This window comes from Eublepharis macularius, chromosome 6 (assembly GCF_028583425.1).
Source record: "Eublepharis macularius isolate TG4126 chromosome 6, MPM_Emac_v1.0, whole genome shotgun sequence".
Classification (NCBI taxonomy): Eukaryota; Metazoa; Chordata; class Lepidosauria; order Squamata; family Eublepharidae; genus Eublepharis; species Eublepharis macularius.
Window position 1 is genome coordinate 9,473,429 of NC_072795.1, and position 16,611 is coordinate 9,490,039.

At 43.9% G+C, this 16,611-nt stretch overlaps 1 protein-coding gene across 1 annotated transcript in view; it reads left to right on the forward strand.

The window, feature by feature from the left end:
- The first annotated feature begins 1,211 nt into the window (after positions 1-1,211).
- Positions 1,212-16,611, forward strand: part of LOC129332566 (cytochrome P450 2J2-like) — a 29,329-nt gene continuing 13,929 nt past the window's right edge. The window contains exons 1-6 of the mRNA XM_054983774.1: positions 1,212-1,367; positions 6,377-6,421; positions 8,779-8,941; positions 13,506-13,655; positions 14,432-14,592; positions 15,757-15,933. Of these exons, the coding sequence (XP_054839749.1) occupies positions 1,212-1,367; positions 6,377-6,421; positions 8,779-8,941; positions 13,506-13,655; positions 14,432-14,592; positions 15,757-15,933 (852 nt within the window). The remainder of the gene's footprint in view (positions 1,368-6,376; positions 6,422-8,778; positions 8,942-13,505; positions 13,656-14,431; positions 14,593-15,756; positions 15,934-16,611) is intronic.

Sequence of the window (16,611 nt, forward strand, 5' to 3'; positions counted from 1 at the left end):
TCAGAGTCCGTGTGCTCTGAGTAATGCTGCCTGTGTGTCGTGGTGGGCACTCATCCTCACCCTCACCCTCTGAGGTGTTCCCTCATGCCACCTCTTCCCTCATGCCACCTTCTCCGTGACTCCCAGCCAGCTGCTGGGAGGGGCCTTCTGCCAGCCTCTGCTAGCTTCTCTCCATTCCTTTGGTACTGGGAGGCTGCTTGTAGGTGGTCCAAACCCAGCCCACCCCACTTGTGGTCTTTCCCAATGGTCTGTGGCCAGCTGGAAGCCTGTCTCCTCCTGCCGGCCCTGAGTCCTCGGATTCCAACTGGGATGGCCACCACTGCCATCTTCCTCCTCAGCCCATCCTTCTCCTTTAAATAAGACTCCACTCGCCCAATGGTGTCCTAACACCCCTTTCAACCCAGCTGTGTTCTCTTTCATCCATGCTGTCTGTGGTGAGGACACCCGACCTCTACAGTCTCACCAGGGGATGCGGTGCCAGGACCTGTGTTGAGAAATGCAGTGTTAAGAGCCTCATCAAGGGTCACAGTGCCAGGAGACATGGAGCTGGGAGTCAGACTGTCAGATTGGAACATTTCTGGTTGATGGTTTCTAGGAGTTGTTAGGAAATATGCCATTTGCTTGTGCTTTGTTTTGCTATCTACTAGCATTTAATCAGGAGAAGTTTTGCCCTCCCACAGTACTGTACTCAATCCTTCAATAATTAACATATCTCTTTAAACCTTTTAATCTGCTTCTGTTCTTCTTTTCCTACTGAATCATGCACCTCACAGTTACTCACAGCCACCTCATTAAGTAAGATGCTTGTTCCTACTACCTGCATAAACAAGCAAGCTAATTTCTAGTCAGTCTGAACACACATGTTCACATGCATGCAGGGGTGGGGAAACACCCATGGAACAAAATTTGCTCTTGGTAGCTTTGGATTAGAGTATATTGATGTTTGCTATTAAATTGTCTTCCCCATAATTATTTTGATAGTACCAGTGCTGCTATAATCCATGCCCAGATAACCACATTCCAAAACTACTTGGCTATGGTGCTAAGAGACTCCCTATATATTTCACTTAATCTATGGATCTTATAAAAGGATGACAGCAGAAAAGTGAGACAATAATCTGTGAGGAAAAAAAAAACCACTAGAGAAAGAACGTTCATCCTACCTAGCTGTACTAGAAAGATACAAAGAGGGAGAAAACAAAACAAGGACAATGCTGGGTGAACAGGCATTCCTTCTTTCTCTGCTGGCATGTCTCCTGATTCTTTACCTTCTGAAACGGTTCTTGTCTTGCAGAAGTGGGAAAACAGCCATGGAACAAAATTTGCCTCCAGGGCCTCCTCGGCTTCCACTCATTGGAAGCATTTGGGTATTAGCACCGGCGATTTCTCTAGAGCGTCTTATTAAGGTATGTAATTCTATTTTATTTATTTAGTCAATTCATTTTATCACCTCCCTTGTTTGTTGACGGTCAAGGGCAAACTACAGAATTTGTAAAAGCAATGCAATAAAGAGCATTATATTACACAAACTAAGCAATGCAACAAGATTGAATTGCACTATTGGGCAGTAAAGAATGCCATCGAATAGAATTATACCACTAAAGAAGAAGAAATGAAGAACAATATAATATATGGTAAACAATATAAAGTGGATAATATAGAGTAAATGATAGACTGGCGGAGGGAATGTTATTTTTTTAAAGAACCAGACAATTCAAGCTACAGCCCTCTGTGTGTGTGTTATTCGCTGCCAAGTTGATGCAGACTTAGGGTGTCCCTATGGATGAAACACGTCCTATCATTAACAAGCTTACTCAGATCTTGCAAACTGGAGGGTGTAGTTACTTTTATTGAGTCAAGCCATCTTTTTTTACATCTTCCCTTTTTCCTACTGTTTTCCACTTTTCCCAGAATTATTGACTTTTTCCAGAGAGTCTTGTCTACACATGATGTGACCAAAGTACGATAGCTTCAGTTTTGTCAATTTAGCTTCTAGGGAGAACCCAAGCTTGATTTGATCTAGATCCCACTTATGTGTCTTTTTGGCTGTCCGGGGTATCCAGAAAACTCTCCTCCATCACTGCAGACCGAGGTGATGTTCATCAGAAAGACTGAGGTCTTAGAGGGAATTGTGCTTCCCATTTGTGATGGAATTGACCAAGTCAGTGAATAATCTATGGTTTAAACTGGGCCCAACATCATTACTAGACAGGCAAGTTAATTAAGCTGCAAAAAATTCTTTCTGCCATTTTAATTTAAACTGGAGGTTGGCTCTCTGCTTTGGCCTGGATGAGGTGGTAAGAAAAGTGAACAATATATAAACTCCCAGGAGTCTTTGGCTTTATCATTCTGTGGTAAGAACAAAGATCTGAAGTCAGGTTTTACCACCCAAGTTTCCAAGCCATTGTACTCACAAAGATCTGCACCATTACCTGCATTTAGGTCATTACTGCGCATCCCGAAAGATCTGGTTATTATTCCAGGGATGAGGGGATAAAAACAGCCACTCCTGTTTTCCTTATCTTATTTGTCTTCTAGCGAGCGTAACACTAATTGGCTTGCTTGGAAGAGCTTGTGATCTAAAAGTGATACAGACACTCCTATTCAGAGGATGTATTAGGAAGAAAACAGTTTAGTAGATTTCATTACTCGGGGCGTAGTTAATTCTGCACTGTATTGCTCCATTCGGAAGCATTCGGAAGACATCAAATTGCCCTTTCCTTCTTTTCTGCTCCACCTCTCTTCCATTGCTATTTCTTTCTTTCCTACTGCACCTGTCTTTAAGTATCTGTTGATTCCGGTTCCTGCAAGCCTTTCGAGATGACTTTGGAGATGCTGGACCAGCACCATATGAAAAGAGGTTAATGTAGGACTTAACACGAATGTGTGTTTTTTTATGGATGAAACCATATTTCCTGGTTGGAAACTGCTGGAAGAAAAACATTGTGATTGTTAAATTCCAGCTCCACTGGATCGTTGGCTCTGAAGGACCATTTCGCAACCCACTGTGAAAGTGATTTTGATACATTTTAATTGAGGGAATTTTTGTTAATTCTGATAGAATTAGTGGAAACTGGTAACTTTTATATTCTTGAACTTGTAAATATGATCCACAAATTATATATTTGTATAAATGCATATATCTTTGTGCATGTGGTTAATGATGGATTGTATGGTTAACAAGTCAATCCATTGCTGGTTGACAGAGTGATCCTACCCCACCCCCAGTTCCTTCTCCTTGGCACCAGAGGCCAGAAATATTCCAAGATAGTGAATCCGTAGCTGATTCCACACACGTTGGATAACGTACTTTCAATGCACTTTAGCAATCATTCAGAAGTGGATTTTTTGTTTCACACATGAAAAATTCAGTTCCAAATGATCTCTAAAAAGGATTGGAAGTGCATTATCCGACATGTGCGGAATTATTCCATGTCTGTTAACACCATCATTTTGGTGGTGGTACCTGCCTTATGAAACCCTTGTATAGGCAGAACACAGCCAACACGAAGTCCAAAATCAGGTGACCTCACGGTTCTGAGATGGATGTTAAATTGGAATCCTTTGCTGGTTCACAGGTAGAAACAACCCAAGCACCATTTTAGATATTTTCAGGGAAATAAATTGCCTACAAATAAGGAGTGCCCAAGAAGGAGGCTACTTTTCAAATTTCATATCCCAATATGTACCTTGCCACCTCCATTTTGAGTCAGGGAGCACGCTGAAGGACAGTCTTGAAGCTTGGACTTTTGCAGAGACCAAGGTGCCTCCTTCCAGTTATATATTGGGAAATCGTTCAGAGGGCCCAGAAAAGGTGGCCACAAAGTTTTATATCACTGAGCAATAACTCACAGGCTTGACTGTACTGTGCCTCTTATCTAAGAACTTTATCAGTGCTGCCTAGACAACAAGATCAGTCTGAACTGATTCTCTTTTTCAGGACCAGTCTTCTAAATGAGTTGCTCTAATCATTTGGTTTTCTGTTGCCCTTCACGTTCACAGCCAATGGCCATACCACTCCCTTCAACTTGGAGGGGTAACTGCCAACATTTCTGTATGCGTTAGAAAACATTCCCAGAAATTTTAAAACATATCAGGGAACACACTGTACCAGACTGGACTGTCGTAACATGGCAAGTAACAAGAGAAACAGAAACTGTGATGTAACAGGGCAAGGGGAAGCTAGACAATCCAAAAAATGGAAAATAGGAGCAACGTAAGAGATATAATAGCATTATGAAAGAAATAGACTTTGACTCAAACTTCAGAAAGTAATTGAACAAATCTGGTAGTGGTTTCTCTGAAATGCGACACAATAATAAACCTTTTATGCTCTGTGGCTGAGTTGAGCATACAACCATGAGGATTCCTTTTAGTTAAAGGGGTCACAGTTGCCCACAAGTGGACAATCTTTATCACCTCATTTCAATATGCACAGACTTCCTCAAATGTCTTTATTCACAATGTCAATGAACACAAAATGTCAGGGGGGGGGGATGTGCAGCTGAGGAGGTCATTATGACCTTTCTCACAGTCAGGATTTCCAAAATACTTGCTGTTTGCTCACTAATGGCAGGTAAATGTCTGCCTGTGCTCCTCATCCCCTACCGTTTTTTAATAGAGACGTGGGGGGGGGGGGATGGTGAAGGGATGACATCACCACATTGAGCAATTCTGTAGGAATTCCTCCAATCTCTATGGTCTTTACCATAAAGGATTGGGGAAATTACAGTGCTGCTTGATGTTGTGACATCACTTCTCATACTCCACCCAGAAGTGATGTTACCATATCATGTGACTCTTCTTCTCCCCATGCACCACCCCCAAAACTCCTGCTATTGCAAAGAATGTTGAGCCACCCATGTAATCCTAGGAAGAAAATGCTTTTCAAAATATTTTTAGCTGATTAATATTACTACTTAGATAATTGTTCAGGAGAACATTTTTACAAATGGGATAGGAATCTGGTAAAATGAAAGTGTGCAAAAGGAAATGTTTTAATTGGGTAGAGGGTTGGAAAACTAAACAATCGCCCACAGAGTGGAAACAGTCTGCATTCCAGTTCTGAAAAAATGGGATGCTAAAGACTGCAGCAATAATCAGACCATGGCGTTAATGTTGCACGCAAGCAAAAGATGCTGAAAATTCTACATCAAAGACTCTTACCACATATGGAATGAGAAATGCCAGATTTTCAAGATGGATTCAGAAAACTAAGGGACTCTAGAGATCGCATTGCAAATTTACGATGGCTACTGGAGAAAATGCCATTTGGAGGTCTTTCATTCATAGTCTCTATAAGTCAGAAGTGACTTGATGGCATATAACACACAAACACACCCCAAATGTCATATTGGAAGTATTTAATACCTCTTATATCTCCAAATATTTCATGTAGTCTTGGTTGGCAGGATGCAGGAGACAACTCAAAAGGCATTTTTAAAAAATGGAATGAGCTTTCTGAAGTCGTACAAAAATGGTGCCCTTTCTGGATCCTTCCACTAAAGGAATCTGGTGGTAAGAAGAGGATAAATCCATAGCAGTAAAGACTTAAGACTCAGTTAAGACTGAGTAAGCATTTCAGTGAGGTTGAGCTGAAGATGACAATCTGCAGCATAGTTTGAACTGATGTCTGTCAAGTTCACACTTCTATAGTTTATCTTATTGGCCAGAACAATGGAAGAAACCGTAATTGGCAGGAGGAATTATTTACAAGACAGAGATTATGACATATTGCCACGTCTCCGTTGCATCAGTCATGTAGAAACTTATACTAATATTCTATAAAGCAGATTGTAAAAGTGGGCAGCACCTGCCATACTGGGATGGGTCCCTGTGGAAACCACCCTTGTCATCTGATGGTAGCCTCTGCTTTTGATGGGCTCCACTCTAGCCAGAAGGGCATCTAGCAGAGATATTCTACTTCTAGTCAGGAATTGAACAGCTGGGCCCCCTGTCCCTTTGGGAGGCAATGGGTTCCTGAAGCTCCCATGTCTGTGGGAGAGAAAATGCAGCTGTTTTTTTTTGGCTGGAGGGTCAATTTCCAGCCATTTATCACTCTCAGTAAAGAAGTGATCGGAAGTTTGGGCCTCATTTGGTCAGTTTGATGGAAGGATTTACTATCTGGGCTATGGCAGGGGAGTATCTGAATGTTGGCAAGATAGAGGATGGGAAACATTGCTGCAAGCTGTGTTGGAGTATAGGATGATCACTTCCCAATCTTAAATCTACTAACTTTTCTCACTGAATTTCCAACTACAGTCTGGAACCTGTGACACAGAAGTGACTATGCAGCTTGCAGTGAGAAACAGTTTCTCATCTAATTTTGATGTGTTTTGTTTGTTGAAAAATAAGAAAGGAGATAAATAACACACAGGCATTTGGCTTATATCTATATTGGAAAAAAGAAAGATTCAAACAGGCATTGGACGATACTTTGTTATGTTTTGCATGCTAATGAATGCTTGGCAAGTGGAAAAGTTAGGCCTGAAGAAGAGGAAAATCACTGTGACAGAGATTAAGCTTGAGTGAAGGAGATAGACATGAACAACAGCTGGGAAAAAATAACAATTTGTTTGGTAATTTTTTTTATTATTTCACTATCCTGATTATAAAACTTCAGTCTAACAACACTGCCTATTGGATTTATGAGAAATAGCACTTCACAATCTTTCTTTATTAAATTTGACTTAAAATTCAATTGGTCAGTAGAGACATTGAACAAAGAGTTTGAGATGCACCAAAACAATCTGGTTTTACCAAAGTCAAGAGAGAAGGAATTTACTTCATGGGATCAAAGAAAGAAAAGATGAAGATAACAGACAAAGAATGATCAAGGCATTAGCCAGCTTCTTATAGACAGATGCCCAAAGAGTAGAAATAAAATTTACACGGTTTATAGGATTTTAACCAGATATGCAATCCAAAATAATCTAGCAAGAGAAGTTATAATTTTTGCTGTGAAGAATATTGTAAAAATGTAGATTTTTGAATAAGAAATAAAGGAAATAAAGAAAAATCTATAATGTTCTGGACTGGAAGGGGAAGACGAAGAGGAACAAGAACACAATAGATACAAGGACTTGAGCAAAGTTAGCTGTGGTTTGATGGTACTTCACACCACATAAAAGAGTCGCTGAGTAAATGAGACTGTTCCCAGGAGAAGAAAGTGAGGATGAAGTGGGGTGAGGGAAATAGGCATTTGAAAGGAAATGGAAAACTGTACGGAAGAATGGGCAGAGAAGAGAACTGCACCTGTCCAAGAGCTAAAGAGTGCACATATGTACATTTAATAAAGTAGAAGTTTATTTACTATAGCTATAGGGTCTTTGTGCAGGGCACCCTGTCCCCGTGAGTGCCAGAAACACAAAGAAGAAGTAAAACAGCACAGTAAGGTATGTATACTATGTATATAGAATCATAGAATCATAGAGCAGAACCACAAGTGACAAAAGGCACAGATTGGACACTTGTCAGCTTCCCTCAAGTTTTGATGGGAAATGTAGGCAGCTTGACGGAATGTTGGACAAGTGACAGTTGAAAAGTCCATTGGACAGCAGTCAGAGAGCGAAGCTGCGAGACCAGGACACCTACATTTCCCATCAAAACTTGAGGGAAGCTGACAAGTGTCCAATCTGTGCCTTTTGTCACTTGTGGTTCTGCTCATAGAATCATAGGGTTGGAAGGTATCTCTAGGGTCATCTAGTCCAACCCCCTACACAATGCAGAAAATTCACAAACACCTCACACACACACATACACACACACGCACACACAGAGTGACTTTTGCTCCATGCCCAGAAGATGGCAAAACCCCTCGAGGATCTCTAGCCAAACTGGCTTGGGGAAAATTGCTTCCTGACCTCAAAGTGGTGATCAGCATTACCCTGGGCATGTAAGAAGGAGCCAGAGAACTAAGCACTGATGTAGCCCTTCCTGCCCTCCCTCTCATAATCTGCCTGGGTTCACAGAATCAGCACTGTGGTCAGATGGCCATCTAGCCTCTAAACGGCTATCTGACAACAATATTTTATATACACACAGCGATCCCTATGGCTTGCAGAGGAATTTACAATATGTTAGCAATGTAATCTAAATGTAGACACGTTGTCCCCAGGCAGAAAACAGAAGGAAACATTCCTCTTTAGATTAGGCTTCCTAGTTCCCGTCAATGGTGCACCACCCCCCGGGGGTTTCCCCATTGCCCAGCAATTGCTGGCAATTGGCAGGAGGTGGCAACCTGGGAACGTGTGCATTAGGTGTGCTCTCGACAGGGAGCAATAATGTCACTTCCAAATGTCATCACATGAGCCGCAGGAGTGCTCCTGTACCTTGTTGGGGCCAATTTTGGCCCCAAACAAGCTGACTTGGCCCTGTGCAAAGAGTGGGGGCATGTTCATGGCCGGTACGGTGACATCACTTCCCAGAAGTGACATCATCATGGAAGCGCCAGGTGCATGTGCCTGTGAGTAGAACACTCCCAGGAAGTGTTAGGTAAGTACCAGGTTCCTCCTCCTCCCATCGGGAGGGTATAGGGTCCTCACAAGAGTCACAACCCTCCTTTAGATGATGAGGTAAATCAGTTTAAACTAGTCTTTCCTTCCTTACCCCCAAGTTTCCCCCTCCCTTCACCTTTCATTCTAAATTTCATTTTATAAAATGTCTACTAGAAGAGGTAAGAGAAAATGAAGAACATATGTTATACTGATGCATTCACTTTATAAGAATTCAGCTATTTTGTTTGAATGGAACACTTGTCTCTTTTGTTGCAATTGGCAGCTGAGAAAGTTCTATGGAAACATTTACAGTCTGTGGCTGGAATCTAAACTGGTGGTTGTGCTGTCTGAATTCGAAGCGGTGAAGGAAGCGCTGATAAACCACTCCGAAGACTTTGCTGGCCGACCCATGACCCCTTTTATTTTAACTGCAGTAAAAGAAATGGGTAAGTTGTTGGAAATAGTAAATGAGCTTCCTTGTCTTATCTGCAAAAAACAAAAAAAATACACATAAGTACAAAAGAGAGCAAAGAAAGTCACTGAGCATTTCTGTCACTTTTAGATTTGATTGTCTGATGAGATCTAGAAACTGAATGGCTCTGCTAGTCATGTTATTTTTCAGACAAGAAAGAGACATGAGCCTGGGCTCTGATATAATATGAGAAGGATCTTTGGGGAAGTTACAGGTTTTGTGGACATATTTAAAGAGGAGACATGCTGCTACCTTGATGGACACTTGCAGAAGTGGCTGTTCTACGGAAAAGAAGCAAGGGTGGGGCTCATACAGGAAATAGAGGTCAACAATAGCAGGTGCCTTGTGAAAAAGTGAGTAAGACGGTAAAGAACCAAGCAGATGATTTTTAACATGACGGCTTTCATTTTCCCCCACACCTCAGCAAAGAAAGAGTGCAATCTTTATTATATGTACCATCTTGCTTTTACTGCATTGTCTTCTACCTTTGAAATCCTCTTCCTGCATTATGGTGTGTCCTGCATTAGACAGGTTTTTTGTTTGCATTGTTTTCCCATTGTGTAATCCTAGTCCTATTGCATTGTTTATTGCTGGAGTCCCCATAGAGATGGACATGAGAACCGGGTGAAATCTGAACTGTGGCGTTTGTGGTTCATCGTGTATCATGAACCCTGAACTTTCACAAACTTGACCCAGTTCGGTTTGTGGTTCATCAATTCCTGAAACCCTAGAACAGCCCCCTTCACACTCAGAAAAGTTCCATTAGATATAATAGGAGCCATGTATACCAATTGAATTACATTGGCTCCATTGGAATACATTGCAGACAGTGCCAAAAAGTGATGGGATGGAGTTAGAGAATCTCTGTGAATAGAATGTTGGTCCCCAGACATGGGTTATGACAGTGGCCGCCACCTCCTCACAGGACCAGAAGGTGGTCAACGGGCAGGACTGCCTCCCTTCTGTCCCCTGGGGGCCACTGACTCCAGGTTGGGGGTGAGCTACAGCACCCCCCCCCCATGCCTGATGGTTCTGTTGGTGGCCACCCCTTCCTCCTGGGATCATTGACTGGTGGCTCCTTCATATTGTGGGTGGCTGTGACAGATCCCTTCCCCAGTGATGGGCAAGATGGTTAAAAGTTCCCCTGTGAGGAGGGGTGGGAGTCCCCCCATCGAGGAACATGAAGGAGATGAAGAACCATCCCTTGTGCTAAGGAGCAGTGTCCACTGACAAATTCCACCTTGTCAACATGGTGGCAGTGACAGATGCCTTCCTCACTGTTATGGAAGGCAAGACTAAGTCCCCTGGATGGGGAATGGTGAGCCCCCTGGGACAGGAAAGCAATTTATGGATGCTTTCCCCACTGTCGGGGAAGACAAATGTCCACTCATGAGGGGGGGTGGGCACCTCCCCCCCAGGGATCGTGATGGAGACAAAGAGCTGTCCCTTGTGCTGAGGAGTGGTAGCCACTGGCAACTCCCACCTTGCCAACATGGTGGCGGATGCCTTCCTCACCATTGGGGTTAAAGGTTCCCTTGTGACGGGGGCCATGTCCTTCCCAGGGAATGTAATGGAGACGAAGGGCTATCCATCCCACCACACTGATGGGGTGCCTGTGAAGGATGCCTTTCCCACTCATCTGGGAGGGACAGGTGCTCAAAATAAGTACCCTCCCCGCCTCCTGTCAACCAAAACCCACCTCACTGATGTGGTGGCCACGAGGGATGCCTTCCACACTCTGGGAACTTAAATCCTCCTTACAGGGGGAAGGGTGTGTTTGCACCGTGCAAGGAAGTCAGCAATGGCTGGTTGGCCACAGTCAGAGGAACCCACATCACCTACAGTGTGCCCACCAGGGAGGCCTTCTTCACCCATGAGGAAGGTGGTTAAAAGTCCTCCTCGGGGAGAGGCATATGCACCTGGTGTGGACCAGAGGTGGGCCACATCCCTGACCCTCCCAGATACTTTGCCCCTGATTCTGGCACTGTCACAGAGACTGGAGCAGCCAATCCCACTGCACCGACAGGGTGCCCACTATGGAAATGGAACAGGTGGATGCCTTCTCCACCTTTGGGGATGGCGATTCTAAATCCCCTTGTGTGGGGGCCTACTATCACCCCTGACACATGATGGAGATATAAGGATGCCCTTCCTATTGAGAAGAGGTGGCCATTGGCAGAACCCACCTTTCTGATGGGGTTGCTGTGACAGAATGGAAGGGAAAGTATGTCTTCCTGTCTGTCAGGGAAGGCTATTCTAAGTCCCATGGGGGCACCCATGAGGAATGCATCATAGATGAAAGGCCTTCCCCCCATCGAAGAGCAGTACCACCAACAAAATCAACCTCACCAATGAGGTGCCCATGAATGAATGAACACATGCCTTCCCCATCCAGCTGGGACAGGTGCTCCAAATAACCTTCCCCGCCTCCCATTAACAAAAACCCACTTTACCAAAGAGGAGGTCAGTGATGTCCTGAAATGTCTTCAGGACACGGACCATTTGGGAGAGGGCTGGTAGCCAGCCTGTGGAGCTAATGCTGAGCCACTGAGTCTGGCAGAGCAGTTTTCCAGATGTCAGTGCTCAGAACCCATCTCACCAACATGGGGGACGCAAGGGAAGCCTTCCACTGTCAGACCCATGGGAATTGCGCACCTGGAAATCCCTTCGCACCTGGAAGGGATTTAGTACAGCATCCAGAATATATCTCCCCAATGGTCTCCGGCAGCACAAACCTTACAGGCCAAGACTAGCGTGTCTGCTGGTGACTGTGAGGAAAGCCTTCCACCAGCAAGGAAGTTGGTGAGGACCAAAACCCATCTTGCCAGCAGGGGGCCGTGTGGGAAGGTTGAGTCATCCCACATAAAACTATGGTTGTTGTGGGTTTTCCGGGCTGTATTGCCGTGGTCTTGGCATTGTAGTTCCTGACGTTTCACCAGCAGCTGTGGCTGGCATCTTCAGAGGTGTAGCACCAAAAGACAGAGATGTCTCAGTGTCACAGTGTGGAAAAGAAGTTGGCAGGCCATTTATATCTACTCAGGAAGGTGGGGTTGGGCTGAGTCATCCTGTAAGAGTTTCCCAGGGTGTGGAATGCTAATGGCGGGAGGCTTCACTGTATCCTGAGGAGGTTCTTTTGCATATGGATTGGTGCTTGATATGCTAATCTTCTCTGCAGGGCTATTGTCGGGTGTAGAGTATTTTGAGGGAAGGAACGGTGGCATGCTGTTGACCATCTCCCGAGGAAGGTTCATATTTTGAAACCTGTCCTGGCTGGGTGGGGAAGGCATCCATCCATTCCCTTCCATTCCCAAGGAGGGAAGGCACCCCCTCATAAGGGGACTTAAAGTAGCCTTCCCTGACAGAGAAGGCATCCATTCCATCGAAGGTGCCCCGTAGGTGAGGTGGGTTCTGTCGGCAACACCTGCTCCTACATACTCCTTTAATCTGCATCCTTTTCCATGGGGGAGGCAATATTCCCCCAAAGGGACTTTGTACCACCTCAAGGGTTGGGAAGGCTTCAATTCCATCATAGCCACCCCGTTGGTGAGGTGCGTTCTTTGGTACATTGTGGCATCTCCAACTCACGTTCAGTTTCTCCATCAATGAGCTTCTCCTTCAGGCTTCCATGCCTCCTGTCCCTCTCCATCAGTGAGGTGGGTTTTGCCAGCAGCTGTCCTCAGCCATAGAGGGGGTGATCTATTGTCACCACTGCACCTGGTCATGTGGGGTGCTCTTGGGGTGGGTTGTAAACAAGCCCACCATGTGTCTACAGTTGATGAACATTACTGTGCCCTCAGGTGATGATGGCCTTCCCCTTTTGTCCCCTGTCGCACTCCTTGATATTGAATAGCATCTCATCAGCCTTTTTGTCCAATTCTGTACCACTCTTTTTTACTCTCCTAACAGCTGTGACACTGTTAGGGGCAGCATTGCCCGTGCCTGTTTCCTATTCTCTCTGATGTTATGGACTGTGTTCACCAATGCCTGTTTCCTGCCTCCTTGGACACCTACCTCACCTGGGCCCAGAGCCATGCTGCTAGCAGCACAGTGCCAGCCGGAGGGACCCTCCACGAGCCTGGCCAGGCACCCCCTGGTCAGTTCCCACAAGGAGTTGCTTGCAGGACAGTGTTCTGTGCAGGAATTATTACTTGCGTTGGCACTTTTTGCAAGCACTATGATCCCAGGAATTTAGTAATAATCCATTTCATGTGTTACTTTAGCACAAGAATAGGAAGGGTCAAAATTGCATGAATGGGGGGGGGGGACGTATTGTGTACACTCGCTCTGAATTTCTGAATGCTGGAAGATGGGGGTGAAAGTACGCCTTCCTTGTCAGAAGCATATAAAGCTGGCCAGCATCAGAGACATATCTCAGCACCAGACAGAAACTGATTTTGCATCAGCATTGCAATCTTATGGTACTTATCTATGTAAGCATTAACTTTGTTGTTTTCTGTTTAGGCAACCTAACCTTTTCTTTTTAAAAAAACAATAATTTGCCTGAGTACTAATTTCTAAGGGGTTTTTCATGGGTGCAGGTATTGCATTTACAAGTGGCCACACCTGGAAGGAACAGAGGAAGTTTGGCATAGTTACCATGCGGAAGCTGGGACTGGGGAAGAAAGGCATGGAGCACCAAATAGAAGAGGAGGCCCATCAGCTAGCTGAGACTTTTGCCCGGACAAAAGGTACGTGATACCAAGAAACTGCAGGGACCTGTTTGCTACTTTTCATTACTCAGCGCCAGACAACATGAAATGTATATTCAGAATTATAATCAGCTCCAAAATAATACAAAGAACTCCCTGCAAGGACAATTTCAGCTTGGGGAAATGGTAGAGGAGAAGCAGTAGGTAAGGTTGCCAACTCCAGATAGGGAAATACCTGGATAGTTGGGCGGTGGAGTTTGAGGACAGTGGGGTTTGGGAAGGGGCTGGAGCATACAAGGTATACTGTCCAGTGTCCACTATCCAGAGCAGCCATTTTCTCCGGGGGGGGGGGGGGTCTGATATTTGTCACCTGGAGATCAGTCATAATTCTGGGAGATCTCCAGCCACCACCTGGAGTTTGGCAAGCTAGGAGTAGCCCCATCTTCTCCCATTCCCACCATAGGTCTGAGCCAAATCAAGATCCTGAGGATTTTTAAAATGACCTTCCCTGAAGATATCATGTAGTGGGGAAGAAAACATGTCAGAACCAGGGAACCTACAAAGAGATACGTATTTTGGCCTTCAGCGGATGCTTGAATTAATTTGCTGTGTATAGCTGAGTGGGTTAATTTGTATATTTTGGACATTTTGAAATGGAACTTGATATATCTCTTCAGATTTTCTAATATGTAAACCAGTTTTAAGATTTCAGAGAACTCCTTTTCCTTTAGCTAACTGCACCATCATATCCCACTCTCAGTATCTACAAGGTGAGAAAAATAATGTTACCATTTTGTAAATAACTGTACTTGCAGGGCAGCCATTTGACCCTTCATTGCCCATCACTAATTGCATCTGCAATGTGATTTGTGCTGTGGCTTTTGGACACAGATTCTCCGTTGAAGATGAAGAATTCCTCAAGTTGATGAACGCCATTGATTATGTTACCAAATTTGTAGGCACTACCAGTCATGGGGTAAGTCATCTTTTTGTTCCCTGTTGAGTCTGACAGGTCCCATCCTCCAGAGTTCCTATTCCTCCATCTTTGGCCTGAAAAAATGTATAGTTGCAGACGAATTTCACGTTTATTGGTTTGACTAAAACGTCAATGGTTTGAATGGATTCTTTTAAAATGAGGGAACAACACTGGTTTAAAAGATTTCCAACAGAAGAAGGGAAAACAGCAGGGAACGAATGAAGGAAAGGAAGGACCTCACCCCACTCTGTGGTAGTGGAGAGAGCCCTCAAGTCAGTGTTGACTTACGGCAACCCCTGGCAAGAGAGGTGGTTGGCCATTGCTTGCCTCTGCAACCCTGGTCTTTGTTGGAGGTCTCCCATCTAATAGTAATTAGAGGGAGTCGTGTAGAAAAGGAAGATGTCAGGATGTAAAGGTACAGTGAAATTTGATTTGCTATATCCTTCACATCTAATCAAGCTGCATTGTCTGAAGAAGGGAGCTCTGACTCTCAAAAGCTTACACTCTGAAAATTTTGTTGGTCTCCAAGGTGCCACTGGACTCTAATTTGGCTGTTATACTTCTACTAGTTGATCAGTTTCCAAACATACAAGAACCAAAACTTGTCAAGACGGTATAATAAGAAACCTGAGATATTAACTGTCTGCTGTTACGCTAATCACTCAAACCAGGAGTCCAGGGCGCCTTAAAGAATAGCAACATTGATTTTAGCATTAGCATTCATGAGACACAGCTTACGTTGTGCGATGTAGGATGCTGGAATCATTTTTGTGAGTCGTTAAGGTGTCATGGGGCACCTATTTTTTCTGCAACAAACACCTACTCCTCTGGAATTAGCACTATCATATTGATGTTGAGCTTTAGCAGGAAGCACTCAGAAGAAACTGCTGGCAATTCACAGAAGACGTGTCAATCTTCTGACAACTTGATTTATTAGTGAAGAGCACATTTAGAGGCTGCAATTGGGAGAGGAAAATGGTAGGGACAGCTGCTTAACCACGCTGGCCGGTTCTATTATTGGTCCCATCTTTCGCTCACTGCACGTCAGTTGGTATCATCCAAGCCATAATTCTGATGTGGGAACCCAAAGGAAATGGTTTACGAACAGTTTCACCGAGCGATCGCATGGTACTGATAGAAATTTTGTTTTCTTCTTTCCTGTAGCTGTATGAAATATTCCCATGGATCATGAAACATCTCCCAGGGCCTCACCAGAAGGCACTTGCACATGTAAAAGCTGCACAAACATTTGCAAAGAAGGAAATAGAAAAACATAAGGAACATGATGTTGTGCATGATCCACAAGATTTCATCGATTTCTATCTCTTGCATATGAAGAAAGTAAGTATTCAGCCTGTGCATGAAATCAGAAACTCAATCAAAGAGAGAGGTAAATGAAAACTGTAATCTTTGAACATCTATGTCTACCTGCTGAACGAGAAGACTGAAATGATGCCTCCATCCTGGCCACTGGATCGATTGTTCAGGTGACAGGTAGTGCTTACACACATTCCAATTGTGCAGAACTTTAAAACGTTTGTAGCACACAGGGATTTATTGTGCTGTGTAGAACTGATGGAAGTGAAACGAATTCAACTGAGCAGGGAGATTTTCCAGTCATTGATTAATGGTTAGCTTTGTGTGTTTTACTGTATTTGTATCTATTCAAATTTTATTTTGATGCGTAAAGTTATGTATAATCACTGTTAATTTTTTTGGATAATCACTGTTAAATTCTGTAGATTGATTTGAATGTTCTTTTGGAAAGCAGAGAGTGATAATGAAACTGCCAAAACTTTTCCTTGGGATATGATAAGCTACGCAGGATGGAGAATGTCATGTGCTCTGTTTGGAATATCTCCCTCAATTTTTAACCCACAAGAACCATTGATTGGACTATATATAACAGAGGAAAGCCAAACTGCTCTGTCATGGAGGCTAGGCTCAATCTAGATGAACTAAAATATTTCTTTGGTCTCTGATTGATTGGGGGGGGGCTTGAGTACCTACAAATGTGTG